Source organism: Tursiops truncatus, chromosome 15, assembly GCF_011762595.2.
Source record: "Tursiops truncatus isolate mTurTru1 chromosome 15, mTurTru1.mat.Y, whole genome shotgun sequence".
In the NCBI taxonomy this organism is placed as follows: Eukaryota; Metazoa; Chordata; class Mammalia; order Artiodactyla; family Delphinidae; genus Tursiops; species Tursiops truncatus.
In genome coordinates, this window is record NC_047048.1 from 6786733 (window position 1) to 6805213 (window position 18481).

General features: G+C 54.0%; 1 protein-coding gene and 1 long non-coding RNA gene across 3 annotated transcripts in view; one reads left to right on the forward strand and one right to left on the reverse strand.

The window, feature by feature from the left end:
- Positions 1–1031: 1031 nt before the first annotated feature.
- NYAP1 (neuronal tyrosine phosphorylated phosphoinositide-3-kinase adaptor 1) lies at positions 1032–9841 on the forward strand. 2 transcript variants are annotated; one of them, XM_033840156.2, is made up of 7 exons: positions 1032–1493; positions 2748–2899; positions 4382–4737; positions 5200–6720; positions 7569–7787; positions 8238–8347; positions 8829–9841. In XM_033840156.2, the coding sequence occupies exons 2-7, from the start codon at positions 2832–2834 to the stop codon at positions 9090–9092; spliced, it is 2538 nt and encodes an 845-aa protein (XP_033696047.1). In that variant the 5' UTR covers positions 1032–1493; positions 2748–2831; the 3' UTR covers positions 9093–9841. The 2 variants fall into 2 exon arrangements, with proteins under 2 accessions (XP_033696047.1, XP_033696046.1); XM_033840155.2 differs by lacking the exon at positions 1032–1493 and having other exon boundaries at positions 1530–2899.
- LOC141276455 (uncharacterized) overlaps positions 9808–18481 on the reverse strand; it is a 41830-nt gene continuing 33156 nt past the window's right edge. Inside the window, exon 3 of the long non-coding RNA XR_012325982.1 lies at positions 9808–10345. This is a non-coding gene — a long non-coding RNA (uncharacterized lncRNA). The remainder of the gene's footprint in view (positions 10346–18481) is intronic.

The window sequence follows — 18481 nt, forward strand, 5'->3', positions numbered from 1 at the left end:
CTTGGGTTACTTGCCCAAGGCCTCAGAGCCAGCATTTGATGGCATTGAGACTGGCTCTGGGCTGTCTGACACATCCTTCCTTCCTCAGCTTTAGCTCATGGAAATTTTTAACCACCCTTTAGGATTAGACAAAAACAAAATAATGCAAACCCCCTTGCCCCCAGTTTATCTTTATCTCGTTAAAATGCATCTGCCTGTCTCTCTCCCTTCAAATGGTAACAATGACTACCGGAGCTCGATCCTGAGGCCTCCCAAGTGGTGAGGTGCAGGAAGCAGCCTCCCACGCAACGGCCCCACCCCCACCCCCAGACCCTCTCCCCTCTGGCAATATTCAGAACACAGCCCCGCTGCTCCGCCCCCAGATCCTCCTTCCCTCTGCGATAGCTCGCTACAAAGTATTCAACCTTATCTTTGCATCCTCCTCTTCCCACCAACTCAGACAATCAACATCACCTTGGACTCCTCCGTGTCTACAGTCCCAGGGACATTGTTGGTCTCTGTGGAAATGTTTGTTGAATGAATAAATAAGAGTTTATTCACACTAAGGTGTAAATGTGAAAGGATAGTTATGTATTTTAATGTGTTAACTCTCCCAGGGGCATTTGTAATAGCCTTTTAATATATGGGGCCATTTACGACTTATTCTTTATATTCATTACTTTGCGGAGTCAAAGGTTACTGGGAGGATGACTTGGGCCGCGGGGGCGGACGGGCAAAAGATTTTGAGCCCTGGCGGTGAAACAGGCCTGGACCCCTGGGAACCTGCAGGGATTGGCGACGAGCACCAAGAGAGCCAGCTCCAGTGCCCTCCCTGTACCTGGGGGGCGGCTGGAAGACGGGGCGCGGCCCAGGGAGCTCGCCCCCTGCTGGACAAAGACGCGGATGGTCCAGCTCCCGACTCTCAGAGCCCCTCAGCCCGGAAACCGGCCCCCCCTGCCGGCCTCGCCGCCTCACTGCACCCCGGGCCCCGCAGCCGCAACCTCGCCCGGGCCGGACGTGGTGTGCGCACCCGGGGAGCGCCGGCTGCACGGGGTACGCGCGTGGGCGCAGGCCCCGGGTCGCCGCTGGGGGGCGCCGCTGCGCCCTGCGCCCAGCTTCGCTCCGCCGGGGCCTTGGACACCAAACCCAGCACGGCCCTGCCGGGCAGGGGCGAGGGGCTACAAGGAGTGGACGCCCCAAAGCGGGGACGGGCTGGCGCCGGGTCCCCTGCACCCCACGACGTTTCTCCGAGTCCCCCCGCCGGCTCCGCTGGCCCAGTGCCCCCCACCCCAGCCTAGCGGCGCAGCGCAGCACGGCCACTCCCGCTCCGTCCTTGGAGGGTGTGGAAGGGTGGGTTTGGGGCCGGGGGCGGGTCTGGGGGCGGACCCGGAGGCGGGGCTGTCTCTGCGGCAGGGCCCTGTTCGGCTCCCCCCCGGTCTCTCTCTGTCTCTCCTCCTCCCTCCTCCTGCTCCGGGCGGAGCCCGGCATGGGGGGGCCGGCGCCCGGCAGGCCAGGTACGGTGATGTAGAAATTGGGGAGGCTTGGTGCGGGGAGGTGGGATGGGGGCACAAGGGGTAGGGAGGATTGGCGGGGCGAGAGACGGAGAAACCCAGGGTAGCAGGACAAGGGGAAGGGGAGGGGTGCCCGGGAACCTGGGGCCTTTGGATGGAGAGGGGGATGAAGCCGGCCAGGTTTGGAACAAACAGGGAAGGGAGAGGACGGCAGTGAGGAGGGGCGCCTAGAAGGAGAGGTGAGGCAGAAAGCGCAAAGGAGAGTGTGTTTGGGGGAAGGGAAACCAGGGCAGGTATGGAGGCCGCAGCTCAGAAGGTAGCTATGAGGCCAGACTGGAGACCCCCGGGTGGGATGGAGGGGCGGGGACTGCGAGAGGGAAGCCGAGAGCCTCCCAGATCCCTGAGGAGGAAGGTGATTTGGGCGCTCAGCGAGGGAGGCGGAGACCTTCGCTGAGGGGCCAGGGTGCAGGAATAGGGGTGGACGGAAGCCCGGGCCCAGGCGAAGGACTGGTGAGGGGGTCGGCAGGGAATGGAGAGACATGGATGGGTGGTCTTGTAGCTGCCCAACTCAGAATGCCCCCACCCTTTCTCCAGCATCCCCGCCCTGCCCTCATGACACCCCCCAGCCTCAGGCCCCAAGAGGGGGTGGGGAGTCTGACCGTCTCCCCCTTCCCCAGCGGGGTGCAGTGTAGGCAAGTAGGCCCCGGCATGACTCCTTGTCTATAGGTACGTCCAGTTCGGTGCGCCGATTTGTGTGTGTCTGGAGGTCTGTGTGTGCTGTGGGTGTGTCGGGGTGTTTATGTCTGTGTGTCTGGCTGTTCCTAGGTTGTGTTTACCTGTGCCAATCAGCGTGTCTCGTCCTCTGTTGGTAGATATGGGTCTGTGGCCCGGTGGTTTGTGGGTCTGAACGTGTGTTTGTGTGGCCGCAGGGTTGCTGTAGGTTGGTGGGGCCTGTCTGTGTGGTGGCTCAGGATGTATTTACAGGATGGGATTCTGTGTCAGTCTGATCTCTCCAGAGTGTGTATCTGTGGCTCTGAACACCTTTGTCAGGGTGTGTGACTCTGGATACATGTCCGTCTGTGTCTGTACGTGTGTGGGTCCTGAAGGCGGCGTTGGGTTTTCTGTGCTTCCATCTGTTTTCCTCTCTCTGAGGACCAGAGTCACATCTCTGCTCCCTTCTCTCTCTTTCTCATTCATTCCTGGCCCCGACCACCCCACATCTTTCTTTTTTTTTCCTTTCCATTCCCCCCCACCAAGTGGATCCGGGACCCAGGGAGGGTCGCCCCCCGGGCCTGGTGGCGCTGAGCAGGAATCCCCAGCACCTGCCTCCTGCCCCACGACATGAACCTCCTCTACCGAAAAACCAAGCTGGAGTGGAGGCAGCACAAGGAAGAGGAGGCCAAGAGGAGGTAAGGCCGCATCCCAGATTGCCCCCTCACCTGTCCCACCTCTGCTTCCCTCGTGGCGGGGCCACATCCCTCTGCCCTTCCTGACTCCAACAGCCTGGTCATCAGTCTGATCTCAGAGCCCGTGCTCACTACAGAATTGCTGGAATTGCACACGCCCTGTCCCTGCCCGGCTCCTGGCTCCTGGCTCCAGCCCCTGCCCTGGCCTCTCAGGGGGCTTCCAGCCCAGGGACACCCTGGGGCTCTTCCCCATCCCCAGAGGCCCAAGACACTCCTTCCTGACTCACCTCTGGCCTGTGATGTCCTCCTCTCTGTCAGTGTGGGCCTGGCTCCTGGTTCCCCTGTCACCTGACCTTGGAAGGGGCAGGCCCTGCTGCCCTCACAGTCCAGGGATGGGTCATTTGAGGGGCACCAGAGATGATCCATTTGGCCCCCTCCCAGTGATGGGGCTGTGTATGTGTGGGAGGGGGGCAGGCTGGCCCTGCAGAGGAGCCAGGGCTGGGAACCAATACCCCCCCACACACACACACACAGCTCGCCCCCTCTCCTTGCCCTCCCGGGGACCTGGCACCTGGCCTCTTCTGTCTTGCTCCTTTCTCTTCATTCCCATTGGTGGCACAGCCGCTCGGAGCCTGAGTCAGAGCCACCTCCCTGCTCCCTTCTCCCTCCTCAAAACTGTGGAGTTTAATTCTTGTTGTTAATTAGATTAATCAGAGCTATCACTGCACTGATCTCTCCCTAATGAAGGGTTAGCAGACAGGGCCTTAATGAGAGCCCACCCCACCGCAGCTCTCCCCTCTTCCCTGCCAGCCGCACCCCCTCTTCACTTACACAGAAGCTCAGAGACAGTGAAAGGGAATGGGGGGTGAGCCTGGGAGGGTGACAGAGAGAGGACAGCGCCGAGGGAGAGGGAGAGGGAAAGAGAGGGAAAGAAAGAAAGAGAGAGAGGCAGGGAGGAGGAAGGATCAGCTGGGGGAGGCCGCTCTGAGGATGCGGCGGTACAGCCCGGGTCTGGGAAAGGAGGCGGTGTGGGAGTGGAGGCCGCAGCAGCCAGACATGAAGGGAGGCCAGAGGCCAGGTGTGGGCCAGCGTGAGGGTGAGAAGGAGCAGAGCCAGGGTGGCAGAAGCATGTGCCAGGCGGGGCTGCGCTGCCTGGGTTTGCATCTCTATGTACGAAGTTGTCCACACGTGTGAGTGCACCAGAGATGCCCAGGCTGGGGTCGGCCAGCTCCAGGAATGCTCCCTTGCACACAGGCTCACCCCTTCTCTCATCCCTGCCCTCCATATCCTTGCCTTTTTCAAAGCCTAGAAATTCAGTCTGAAGCTTCTTTAGTGCTTTGGACCCTCAGGCTCCCCCCATCTCCACCCCGGCCCCCCTCCTCCTACCTGGGAGGCCACAGGGTTGCAAACCCCTCTTGGGGTATGGGAGCCGGGGGCCCAGGCCTGAGGCCCGACCTCTGCTCCATCTGGGCCTTCTCTCCCCAGCTCCAGTAAGGAGGGGGCTCCTGCAGGCTCCTCGGGGCCCGGGGCCGGCCCAGGGCCGGGGGTCCGCGTACGGGACGTTGCCTCGCTGCGCCGCTCGCTCAGGATGGGCTTCATGACGATGCCCGCCTCCCAAGAGCACACCCCCCACCCCTGCCGCAGCGCCATGGCCCCACGCTCCCTCTCCTGCCACTCGGTGGGCAGCATGGACAGCGTGGGGGGCGTGCCTGGGGGGGGCGGGGGGGGCCTCACAGAGGACGGCAGCACCCGAAGACCCCCGGCCAAGCCCCGGAGACACCCCAGCACCAAGCTCAGCATGGCAGGGCCGGGGGCAGAGACGCCCCCCAGCAAGAAAGCAGGTGAGACACCAGCACCCCTGCCCAGTAGGAGCCGGGAGCTGGGAGGATCCATTCCAGGCCAGGGGAGGCCTGCCGGGAGGGTTCATTCAGGGAAGAACCGAGGAAGTGGAAGGTTCCATTCTCAGAAGGAGTGGGGGGGTTCCTTTTTGGAAGGGCCTGAGATGAACCATTCAAGGGCAGGGGAAGATCCTTGAAAAGTTCATTCTTGGGAAAGGGGTGGCCTTGGAGGGCCTTGAGGGTCAGGGAGAATTGAGGGTGGGAGCTGCAGATTCTGGGGCGTTCATTAGGACAGGAGGCAGACCGGTAGGAAAAGAACCCACTGGGGCTGTAAGTTGAGGGACGTGGGGAAAATGAAGAGGCAGAAATGTCCTTGCCGGTGAGTCAAGAGGTCACACTGGGTCTCCCCATTTCCTTCCTCGACTTACAGCCCGGTTTCTTGTTCTCTTTCCCACTCCTGCCCAGGCTCACAGAAGCCAACCCCGGAGGGCCGCGAGTCCAGCCGGAAGGTTCCTCCACAGAAGCCCAGGCGAAGTCCCAACACCCAGCTCTCTGTCTCCTTTGATGAATCCTGTCCCCCAGCCGCCTCTCCTCGAGGGGGGAACCCGCCCCTTCACCGCCTCAGTAGGGGGTCCTGTGTAGCTGGGGACCCTGAGGTGGGTGCCCAGGAAGAGGAGCCGGTGTACATTGAGATGGTGGGGGATGTCTTCAGGGGAGGAGGGCGGAGTGGAGGGGGACTGACTGGGCCCCCTCTTGGGGGTGGGGGGGGGCCGACCCCAACGGCTGGCGCTGACTCGGACTCAGAAGAGAGCGAGGCCATATACGAGGAGATGAAGTACCCGCTGCCCGAGGAGGCCGGGGAAGGCCGCGCCAATGGGGCCCCTCCGTTGACGGCAAGCTCCACACCGCACCAGCCTCACGCCCTTCAGCTCCACACCCAGCGCCGTCCAGCTTCAGCCCTCCCGAGCCGGAGGGAGGGGACGCCCACGAAGACCACTCCTTGTGAAATCCCGCCGCCCTTCCCCAACCTCCTCCAGCACCGTCCTCCACTCCTGGCCTTCCCCCAGGCCAAGCCTGCTTCCCGAGCCCCTGGCGATGGGGTCTCGAGGCTACCAGTCCTTTGCCACTCCAAGGAGCCAGCCGGCTCCACCCCAGCTCCCCAAGTGCCTGCCCGGGAGCGGGAGACGCCTCCCCCACCGCCTCCGCCTCCCGCTGCCAACCTGCTGCTGCTGGGACCCTCGGGCCGAGCCCGGAGCCACTCGACACCGTTGCCGCCCCAGGGCTCTGGCCAGCCCCGGGGGGAGAGGGAGCTCCCCAATTCCCACAGCATGATCTGCCCCAAGGCGGCAGGGGTGCCGGCAGCCCCTCCTGCCCCGGCTGCCTTGCTCCCCGGCCCCCCCAAGGACAAGGCCGTGTCTTACACCATGGTGTACTCAGCAGTCAAGGTGACCACGCACTCCGTCCTGCCCACCGGTCCGCCCCTGGGCGCTGGGGAGCCAAAGACGGAGAAGGAGATCTCAGTCCTCCACGGGATGCTGTGCACCCGCTCGAGGCCCCCCGTGCCTGGGAAGTCCAGCCCCCATGGCGGGGCTATGGGCGCAGCAGCTGGGGTTCTCCACCACCGCGCCTGCCTGGCCTCCCCACACAGCCTTCCGGACCCAACTGCAGGCCCCCTGACCCCCCTCTGGACCTACCCAGCTGCGGCAGCTGGGCTCAAGAGACCCCCTGCCTATGAGAGCCTCAAGGCTGGGGGGGTGCTGAATAAGGGCTGTGGAATGGGGGCTCCATCCCCCATGGTCAAGATCCAGCTGCAGGAGCAAGGGACCGACGGGGGGGCCTTTGCCAGCCTTTCTTGTGCCCACGTCATCGCCAGCGCGGGGACACCAGAAGAGGAAGAAGAGGAGATGGGCGCCTCGACGTTTGGGGCAGGCTGGGCTCTGCAGAGGAAGGTCCTGTATGGCGGGAGGAAGGCGAAAGAGCTGGACAGTGAGTGAGGAGGGGGTGACGGGGAGGGGACAGGGGATGTCCGTGATGATTTGGGGGAGGTGTTGAAGGGCATACTTGGAAGCCACAGCCCATTGTCCTGAACTGGGAACTTTTCTGGGAGACAAGAGGGATGGGGGCATGCAGCAGACTGAAGGGATGGGGTCCCCGTGTGTGCTCTGGAGGGGCAGGAAGACCTGGGATGGGGACGGGGTAGAATCTGGTCTCCTCCTCCTGCCCTGTCCCGCTCTATTCCCTGCCCCTCCCTTCGCTGGGCTGCAGGGGTGTGTGTTTGTGAGTGTGCGCACACTAGGAGCTAAACACAGCTGCCTCCCAGCCGTTACCATGGTAACCCATCCAGACAGGAGGGAGAGGAGAGGGAGGCCCCTACCGTTGCTTGGCAACGCAATGCTCTGCCAGGCTTACTCTGGGAGATGAGCTTAGTTCACATGCAGCCCTTCCCCCAGTGCCCCCCTTCTCACTTCCCGGCTTTGGGAATTCTCCCCCTCCTAGGGAACAGCCCCCCCGGTCTCTGTTTCAGACAGTGTTTATTCTGGCACTGTCTGGGGCTGGAGGGGCTCTGAAGTTAAACTGGGGTAGGGGAGACCCCTCTGAACAGGGAAGAGGGTTTGGCAGCAGTAAATATCTATGATTCTCAGCCCAGGGGTGGTGCCAGGACTGGTGTCCCTCCTTCTGTGTATGTTCTGTGTGAAGCAGGGCCCCCCCCCCTTCCCAGCTGTGACTTGCAACGGGGCAAGTTACTTCTGGTCCACCCAGGCCGCGGTGTGTATAGCTGGGGGGACAGCAAGACCCTCTCCTTGTACAGTCTCAGAGCTCTCCTTGTCACCCAGGAGAGGTCGAGGACAGTGTCCAGGCCTGGAATGGCAGTGCCGAGGGTGCAGGCAAGGTGGAGCGTGAGGACAGAGGCTCTGTGGCATCAGGGATCCCAGTGAGGAGCCAGGGGGCAGAGGGCCTGCTGGCCAGGATCCACCACGGAGGGGACCGAGGAGGAAGCCGCCCCGCGCTGCCCATACCCTGCCAGACCTTCCCCGCCTGCCACCGCAACGGAGGTGACACGCTCAGCCCTCGTACACCAGCACACAGATGGGCGGGCTGGGGGGAATCTCTCAGGGTCCTCATCCTGGGCCCTACATTCTTTTTTTTTTTTTTTTTTTGCTGTACGCGGGCCTCTCACTGCTGTGGCCTCTCCCGTTGCGGAGCACAGGCTCCGGACGCACAGGCCCAGCGGCCATGGCTCACGGGCCCAGCCGCTCCGTGGCATGTGGGATCCTCCCTGACCGGGGCACGAACCCGAGTCCCCTGCATCAGCAGGCGGACTCCCAACCACTGTGCCACCCAGGAAGCCCCTGGGCCCTACATTATAATACCACATCTCCAACCCCTTTCCTCCTCTAAGGAGGCTGGGGTGGGGGGCGGCCTGGCACGGGCTGTCCTCAGGGAACTGGGGGAGGGGAACGTGGAGGCCCCTTCCCTTCTCACCCCTCTGTCTTCTGCCTCAGACTTCACGGGAGGCTACCGCCTGGGGCGCTCCGCCTCCACCTCAGGAGTCCGGCAGGCCGCGCTCCACACCCCTCGGCCCTGCAGCCAGCCCAGGGATGCCCTGAGCCAGGTGAGGAGGGAGACGGGGTTGGGCATTTTATTTGTGAAGGAACAGGTAGGCAAGAAGGCCCGGGTGAGTGAAGAAAGGCAAGACTTCAGGCTGGGGCCTGCCACAGACTAACGGGAAGGCTGGAGAGCGAGGGGGTGGGGGAGATCCTGGGTAGCCAGCCAGGGCCGCCACTGGCCGACGTGCGCCTTTGTGCGTTGCGTTTAGAAAGAGACATTCCCTCTGGGTGGAAAAATGCAGCCTGCTGGGAAGACGGCTTTGAAAAGGCGCCCCTTCCTGGGGTGAGACACGCACCGCCTGGCACCAGGCCGCAGGGAGAGAGGACGGAGGCCTTGGGGGCAAGAGAGGACTTGTTTCTGGGCCACGCATTGGCCTCGGCGCTCGGCGGTGGGGACAGGGCCGGGTGACTCTGAGGTCCTTGACCCCCTTATTCCTCCCTCCCCCCCATCCCCGTCGGGGTCGGCGGCGGGAGGAAGGGGCACAGATCCAGCCTGCGCTGCCGCTGCCGCTGCCGCTGCCCCTGCCGCCCCAGGCCACCCGCGAGCGCGACGGCAAGCTGCTGGAGGTGATCGAGCGCAAGCGCTGCGTGTGCAAGGAGATCAAGGCGCGCCACCGGCCCGACCGCGGCCTCTGCAAGCAGGAGAGCATGCCCATCCTCCCCAGCTGGCGGCGCGGGCCTGAGCCCCGCAAGTCCGGCACCCCGCCCTGCCGCCGGCAGCACACAGTCCTCTGGGACACCGCTATCTGAGGAGGCCGGGGCGCCGGGACCGGGGAGCGGGGCGGGGGAAACCGGCCTCGAAAGAGGGACGCTTGAAGGACCAGGTGAGAGAGAGCCGGGGAGAACCTCTGCCCTCCACCCTAGCCCCCGAGACGGGGAGTCGGCTGGGCCCATCGGGTCGGGGGCGCCAAGCAGCACCCCCAGAAACTTGGGGGAGGGTTGGCTTGAGGTTGGGAGTGAGGCCCTCCGCCGCTCTTCCCACTGAGCCAAGCAGACCCCTTCTCTTGAGAGGGCGAAGGCCAAGCCCAGGTCAGCATGGGGAAGGAGGGAAGGGTCAGGGAGGAAGAAGGGGGGGCGGGTCAGCGAGGGACAGGGACCGGAGAGTGAGAGGTAGAGGGGCTCTTTTAGAGAGTGGGGAGTGGGGGAGGTGCTGTTTATTTTGTTATTTATTTTGGGCTGGGGGGCAATTCTTGGCCCTTCTGATCTACTCCTGAACAGGGAGTGGGGAATTGCAGGCAAGTAAAGGGAACCAAGCTGGCACTCTCCCCAACGCCTAAAGGCCCTGCTATCCACGCCCCGCCAAAGCTAGGGACAGGTCTGGAGTGGGGAGTGGAGCAGGAGGAGGGAGGGGCTCCGGGGAGCCCGGGGGCCAGAGGGCTCATTTACAGTATTTACAAGTCGCCAGTATTTGGTAGTGAGCTTGGCCTGCTCTGAAGTAGGCATCTTACTTAGCTCCGGGGTGAGGGTCTGGCACCTGGGATGGGGGGGATGATGGGGAAGGAGGGAAATTTTCGCGGGTGGGGGGCGGGCAGGGTATTTATTTAAATTAAAAAGCAAAACAAAAAACTCAGAAGAGATGTCAGGAACTTTTTTTTAATTCCTTTCTTTTCAGAATAATATATTAAAAGACTAACGATCCTAGAACTGGCTTCTTATGTTTCAGTGCGCTCCGCCTTTCATACACCCGTCCCGTTTTCACTCTTGCCCCTGGTTGGTGGGAGCCAGAGGTTGTGCAGGGCGGGTTACTATGGCACGTGAGAGGGAGAGGTGGAGCTGGAGGAAAGTCTTTGGGAACGCCACCGTGCAGTGACTCAGCAAACCCTAATTGAGCATCTGATGTGTGCGTGGCCGTGCGCCGATGCAGAAGGAACGTTCCGACTGAAGCCTGTCCTCAAGCAGCTTGTAGTCTATTCAGGGAGGTGAGATACCTGAGCCGACACCAGGCAGTGCTCCAGGAGTAGGAGAGGGAGAGAGCTGGACTCCTCCGACAAGGTACAGTGAGCCTAAAAGTACAGGTAAGGTTTGGATGAGCAGGGGGAAGGTCCCAAGCTCGTGTCATGATTATCTGCCGTGGTGGGATGGGCACAGCAACTGTGTTTAAATGATGCTGAGGGCAGTGAGTCAACCTTGATGAAGCTGGTGGAGAAGGAGGGGCCTCAAAGCAAGAGGCTGGTCCTCAAGAAGGAATCCAGGGAGGAGGATAAAAAGAGTGTCTGGGAGAATGGAAGGCAAAGGGACAGTTTGCAAGATGCAACTGAAAGAAAACATCCTCTGATGGGGATGAAGGGGCCGAAGGGGGTATTCACGAAGCCCAGGTTTGGCGCTCAGGTGGCTGAGGAAATGATCAGCCTGACATAGCATGGAAAGTGGGGTTGAGAGGGGCTGTGAGGGAAGAATGTTGACTGGGAAGCAATGGCGAATATTCAGGTTTGTTACCAGCTAGACCAGAGATTCAAAAATGCAATGGATGATCCCAGAGATGCCTTTTAGTTTTGTATTTATACTCATGCATATTAGAGAAATTCTAATCAGCACATCAGAATACTACTTGTTATGTCACAGCAATTATTGCACAAGATAAGGCTAAATTTATTTTTAATGAATTGGTTTAAAGAAAAACAGTAAGCAAATAAATAACAGTACAGGTGGAATACAGAATATGAAAAATTATGACAGTGGTGTGAGAATTTTTGAAATTTAGGAAATACCAAGTTAGAGATAAGACGATGATGGTTTGGGAGAGCCGACAAGACTGGATGTTAGGAGTCTTCAACATAGAGATGGTACTCAAGGCCAAGACTGAGCTCCATAGAGAGGGTGTGGACAGAGATAAGAGTGAAGAACAAGGAATAGCTTTTAAATTATTTGTGATTTTTTAAAATTTCACTCTCTCTCTCTCTCTCTATATATATATATATATATTGAAATGATCACCCTGATAAGTTTAGTTGACATCCATCACCACAAATACTTACAATTTTTTTTTCTTGTGATGAGAACTTTTAAGATGTACCCTCTTAGCAACTTTCAAACATAGAATATAGTATTGTTAATTATAGTTACCATGCTGCACATGACCTCTCCAGGACTTACTTATCTTATAACTGGAAGTTTGTACCTTTTGACCACCTCCCATTTTTCCCCACCTCCCACCTCCCAGCTCTGGCAACCAATCTCTCTGTATCTATGAGTTTGGTTTTCTTTCTTTTTTTTTTTTTTTTCAGATTCTACATATAAATGAGATCATACAGTATTTGCCTTTCTCTGTCTGACTTATTTCACTTAGCATCATGCCTTCAAGGTCCATCCATGTTGTCGAAAATGGCAGGATTTCCAATAGCTTTTTAATAATTAGTTAGGAAGTTAATGGAAGGAAATATCTCATTTATAAGAGCAACAAGAATCATAAAATATCTAAGAGTACTTTAACAAGAAAAGTATAGGACCTCTATTCGATTAATCAATAAAACTAAAGTACTTTGAGTTTCTCAACCAAGGAAGACTTGAATAGGCAGAGTAATAACTAGTTCTTAAATAGGAAGACCGTAATGTAAAAGATGTAAGTCTTCCCTAAATCAGTAAATTCAATGAAGTCTCTAAATCTCAAAAGGATAATTTGGGAAACTTGACAAAACTATTCAAAAGTTTATCTAGAATGATAATGAGAAAAACCAGAACATTCCGAAACAGATGAGTAAGGGGGGGACCTGGCCTATCAAATATTGAAAGCACAGTGAGCTGGGATTGGCACAGGAATGGCACAATCTATCAGAACAGAGTCCAGAAATAGCAGCAAAGGCACATGGGAATCTAGCATGTACATGATAAAGGTGGCACTTGAATAGTGGGGAAAAGATTATTTGATAATTGTTTCTTGAACAATTAGCTAGTCAAGGGAGAGTGTGGGAAGCTGGATTTCTATTTCATTCATTACATCGAAAGATTTAAATGTAAAAACAAAATATTAAAAGGGAGAAGTGGGTGAACATTCTTATAACCTTGGGAGGGAGGAGGCCCTTCTAAAATGATATGAAAACCAGTAACATGTAGATCAACTATACTCCAATAAAAATTAGAAAAAAAAAAAAAAAAACAGTAACAAATAAACCAAAAGGCATTTAAGTTTGATCTCATTCACAGCTAAAACTTCTATACGGCAAAGCCAAACTAGAAACATTAAACAAGGAAGTTATTTCTAACACATATTAAAAAGATTGATACAATATATAAGAAAGATTTGTGAGTTGATAAGAAAAAGAAAAAACAACCCCAGCAAACGCGAACAAAGGACATGAACAGACAATTCACCAAAGAAAGAGAAATTACCAACAAACGTACGTGCTCAACCTTAACAATAAGTACTGCAAAATAAAACCATAATAAAACACTTTTCACCCATCAGACAAAACTGAAAAAAATTCGTAACATCAGTCTGGCAAGTATGTGCAGAAGACAGGCATTCATTGTGTAAATGTAAATTAATACAGTCTCTCTGGAGGTCAGTTTAAAAATATTTATGAAAATCTTAAATGTGCATGGTTTTGACTCAGAAATTCCATTTCCAGGAATTTATCCTACGGAAATAGTTACACAGGTGTGCAAAGCTAAATGCACAAGGGTGCTAATTGCAGCATTGTTTCAAATAATGAAAAATTGGAAACAACCCCAAAGTTCATCAGTATGGCACTGACTAAATAATTATGGGAACAATGGAAAACTAAAACTGTTAAATAGAATGCAGAAAATATAGATGTTCTAAACACAAGAAGCAGTTCCCAATAAATTAATAAGTGAATAAAGCAATGTGCAGAAAAGGACATACAGAGAAAGCCCAGTTTTAGAAAAATTATTTATTCATAAACATTTATGTAGGTCTGGAAGGAAATACACCAGATAGTTGATGGTGATGATTTTGAGGTCTGAGAAGAGAGGGGACTTAAGTTTACTTTTAAAAAATAGTAACATTTATATTGCTTGAATTTTTATGTCTTCATTCTGAAATCAGAAAATAGATATTATTTTCTAAAAAAGAAAAACAGTGCTCAGTGACAAGAAGCAGAGGCAGGCACGAGGTGTCAGGGAATGTGGAGCTGGTGTGTGTGGGTTCAAGTCCCAGATCAGCACTAACAGCTAAGTTTCTCACTTTCCTTATCTATAAAATGGGAATGATTAGAGGGTTGTTGAGGAGATTGAATAAGATAGCACAGTGCCTCCTTTGAGGCTGAAGACAGATGGGTAGGGATACAGACCAAGATGGAAGAGATGAGAAAGAGACCAGAACCTCAGCAAGGCTGGAGTGACAGAGTCAGGGTAGGAGGGGCTCAGGCAGAGGCAGGCAGCTGAGGCTGCCCTGAGCCAGAGGTACACAGCCCTTCTGCTAGGTGTACGAGATCAAAGGCCTGAGAAGAGTTAGAAGTTGAAAGAACAGGGTGTGCTGGAATTATAAACCTCACATAGCATCTGGAGGAATGAGCATCCCCTGGGAAGTCAGCCTGGACCCAGCCCTGCCTGCCTGACACCTGGTAAAACTCACCTGGGACTCCACATCCCTTCCTGGGGTCACCAAGGCACTTCCGACGCTGACTTTCTACTTTTTGAAACCCCAGCAAAGCAGGGAACTCTAGGGCAGCACAGCCAGAGGTGAGAGGGCCCTGGAACATTCAAGTCAAGAGGGAGGCAGGAGCTGGGTCGGGGAGACCTTTACTGGGGAGGGAATGCTTTTCGAACCAAAGGGGAGAGAAAAAAAAGACCTCAGAAATAACACCTGCCTTATCTTTCATGGCCCATTTTACCCATTGAGATCATGTTTCAGCTCTGATGAGAGATTTCTATCAAAGATTACTAGGATCACATCAAAAAGACTCAGGAGCAAATCTGAAGAGGCTCCCAATGGCCAAAGGATGGGATAATTGGAGCATCAGGAAGGGTAAGAACTGCAATGGACTGAGTTAAATTCATGAGTTCATAATGGCTGAAAAATAGCTCGCCTTTGGAGGATGCCAGAGAATCACTTCATTATTTTGAAAACTCGTAAGTAAAGGGAAAAATCAAGCATCTATCTGCCTTTATCAGATCACCGATGAAGGGAAGTTTTTCTTTATAGAACTCTTCCAGCTAATGAACAAAGACAGAATTTTAGAATTGGAGCATCACCCTGAAGGAGTGGATCCAGGTGTTGAGTTTCAACAGCAGCCAACATCACATAGCACATTATAAGAGATAACCAGACATTCTATGCCTCCTGATGGAAGAATGCACCACCACCTATGAAGTGTTGTTGCCCCCTAAAAATCGAACCTAGGAATATGATCAAGCTTCTAGATGCCACTACCAATTACAGGAAATACAGAGGAGAGGAGAACACATTGAACACCAGCAAAATTAGGACTGTGGGAAACACCTCGGGGCAAACCACCTGGATTCCTCCACAAATATATCACCAGGGAAAATAAAGAGATGGAGCAACAACCCATAGATTAAAAGAGACTGCAAAAGACATATCATCCACTGTGATTTATGGACCTTATTTAGATCCTGATTCAACCAAATAAACTGACTTCTTACATTTATGAGACAATTGGGATTATGGCTACTGGCTGGATATTTGATGATATTAAGGAATTATTAATTTTTTAGGCATGATAATGTATTGTGGTTGTGTATTTTTGAGTCCTTGAAGAGATAGTACTGAAATATTAATGGGATAAATTATGTGAGGTCTGGGATTCGCTTCAGAATAAAAAGGAAAGGGAGAAAGTGCATTGGGTCGGGAGGGGAGGGGGGATGAAACAAGAATGACCATGAGTTGATCATTGTTGAGGCTGGTAGAATGTTTTGTCTATACTTGGGTCTGTTTGAAATTTTCCACAATAAAAAGGGTTGTTTTTTTTTTTAAAGTCAGTGTGATGAGTCAAAAATTTTCCTCCTTTGAAAAAAAATGAGGGTTGTGATCACACAATCTATGAAGCCCCTCCCAGACCACACTCCCTCTCTAATTAAAAATAACCTTTTATTTTTACAAAGCAATATATATGCATTTTAGAAAGTCATCAAATATTGAAAAGAAAAAAATAAACACCATATTTCCACCACCCAGAGGTTACCATTTCACAGCTTACTGTATAACATTACAGGAATTTTCCTATGCATATATATGTTTTTTAACAAAATGAGATTATCTTGCACATGCTGTTTTGAAAGCCGCTATTCTCCATTAATGGTCTCCACTTCCCCATGTCAATAGATTTTCTTTTTTTGTTTTTTAAATAAATTTATTTATTTATTTTTGGCTGCTTTGGGTCTTTGTTGCTGTGCGCGGGCTTTCTCTAGCTGCAGTGAGCGGGGGCTACTCTTCGTTGCAGTGCGAGGGCTTCGCATTGCGGTGGCTTCTCTTTGTTGAGGAGCATGGGCTCTAGGCGTGTGGGCTTCAGTAGTTGTGGTGCGTGGGCTCAGTAGTTGTGGTGCGTGGGCTCAGTAGTTGTGGCATGTGGGCTCAGTAGTTAGGGCGTGCGGGCTTAGTTGCTCCGTGGCTTGTGGGATCTTCCCGGGCCTGGGCTCAAACCCGTGTTCCCTGCACTGGCAGGCAGATTCTTAACCACTACGCCACCAGGGAAGTCCCAATAGATTTTCAATTTATCTAATATCCAGGTTGTATATACATTTCCCTAATTGTGCCCCAAAGTGTCCTGGTGTCTTAAGCAGCATGGGCTGCCATAACAAAATACCATAGAGTGAGTGGCTTAAACAACAGACGTTTATTTCTCACAGTTCTGGAGGCTGGGAAGTCCAAGATCAAGGTGCTGGCCAATTCCGTTCCTGGTGAGAGGTCTCTTCCTGGTTTGCAGCCAGCCAGCCACCTTCTTATTGTGTCTTCACTTGGTGGAGAGAGAGCGGCTCTAGTCTTTCTTTCTCTTCAGAGGACACTAATCCTCTTAAGGATTAGGGCCCCACACCCATGACATCATGTAAACCTAATCACCTCTCAAAGATCTCCCTCCCAAATGCTATCACACTGGAGCATATTCAACATGTGATTTTCAGACCGAGATTCTATCCAGAACCAGGCAATGCAACCGGTGGTTATGTTTCTTTGTCTCGTCTAATTTGACACATTATCTTTGCTTCCTTTGTTCCCATAACTCACACTCCCTGCATTGTGCTTGGTTGTTTCCTCAGGGTGCCTCTAAGGTTTATAGGCACGAAGAGTTAGAGTCGCTTGCTATTCAGACTCGGGTGCCCCTAATAGACGCACCTTCAGAGGGGCAGCCTGTTTTGAGGGTACAGCTTCCATTCTTGCTTGCTCCTCTGCCCGGTCCAAACTGCCCCCAGGATGAAGTGAGGAGCATTGTTGGCTGGGGACTCAGCCAGGCCACCCACTGGCCTCTGCTACCACCCCAGGGCAATCTTTTGCCACCAAAAATGGCTGGGAGCCAGAAACCGCAGGCTGGAGGCACCAGAGGTTGGTGTCACCACCATTTCAAAAACTTTCCACTGACCAACTGGTGACCTTATGCTGATTGTGTTTGACATTCCTGCCTTAAAGCCCAGGGATGGGTGGAACGGGGAGATGTACACATTCCAGAAATTTCAGAGTCATGAGGGGAGACTTTCTGGAAAAATTAGCAACCAGAGGGAAATTTTTAAATTATATATATTACTTATCTCACTGCCCATTCAGATCTGAAGTCACTTTGCTCATTTAGTAACATAAAATGCATCCTTGCATTTGGGTCATAAAACTGTCATGGTTGGTCTACTTAGAGATAAGGAAATCTAAAAAATGGAGGACACCTCCCCCCTCGATTTTGAGGTTAGGGTGGGTGAGTGGAAAGGTCTATGGGGAAAAGTTCCCCTGCTCTCCTTTTTTTTCTTTCTTCCTTTCCCACCTAGCAGGTCCTAAGGCAAGAGAAAGAAGACAGCTCCTAACAGGAACTTCTTATAGAGGCAAAGCCATACACCCGGGGAGGGAAGGGCCCCTGACCACAGAACAGACCTGAACAGGGAGAGTCGGCTTCTAGAATTCCCTGCTGGGGTGGGGGTTATCCACATCCTTCCCAAGAAGAGAATAGGTGGCTGCCTACCCAACATTGCTGCCCTCAATCATTGCTTTGAATGAGGCCTGCCCCCAGCCCACCCTTCTCATGATGGATGGAGGATTGCCCTTCCACTGCCCTTCTGAAGTGTGCGGGTGCCTCTCTGGGAGAAGGGGCATTGCCCCGTCCACCAACAGACCACTGCTCTTTACACCTTGGAAAGGGAGTCCACTTGGGCTTTACAGTGTATGCAATGGGGGCAGGTACAAGAGGACAGCAGCGAGGACAGCCATTGCTGGTGCAGATGAAGAAACAGCATCAAACCACCAGATCAATTCAGGGAGAGGATGGACGGGGTGCAGCTGTAGAGGCATCCAGCCAAGGAGGCAATCAACAGCTGTCCCTCCCAGAAGGGTGAGTGGGATGAGCTCAGGTGGCCAGAAAGTGACTGTGGCACCCTGGGTAGGCCCAGTGGACAAGAGTCCCTGACTCTGGTGGTACTGCGGCCCAAGAGGAGACTCTACCACCCAGCTGATGTGCTAATTGCATGGTTCTCAACTGGGCGCTTTTGCCCCCCCAGGGGACGTCTGGCAATACTATTGGTTGTCTCAACTGAAAATGGAGTTGCTCCTGGCATCTAGCAGGTAGAGGCCAGAGGGGCTGCCTAAATATCCTACAATGCACAGGACAGTCCCCCTACCAGCACCTGGTCTGAAAGAAGCTTCTGGTCTGAAATGTCAATAGCATTGAGATCAAGAAACCTTGTGTCTTGGGACTCCCCTGGTGGTGCAGTGGTTAAGAATCCGCCTGCCAATGCAGGGGACACGGGTTCGAGCCCTGGCTCGGGAAGATCCCACATGCTGCAGAGCAACTAAAGCCATGCGCCACAACCAAGCCTGCGCTCTAGAGCCCGTGAGCCACAACTACTGAAGCCTGCGCGCCTAGAGCCCATGCTCCCCAACAAGAGAAGCCAGCGCAATGAGAAGCCCGAGCACCGCAACGAAGAGTAGCCCCCGCTTGCCGCAACAGAGAAAGCCTGTGTGCAGCAATGAAGACCCAACACAGCCAAAAATAAATAAAGTAAATAAAAAAACAAAAACCTTGCGC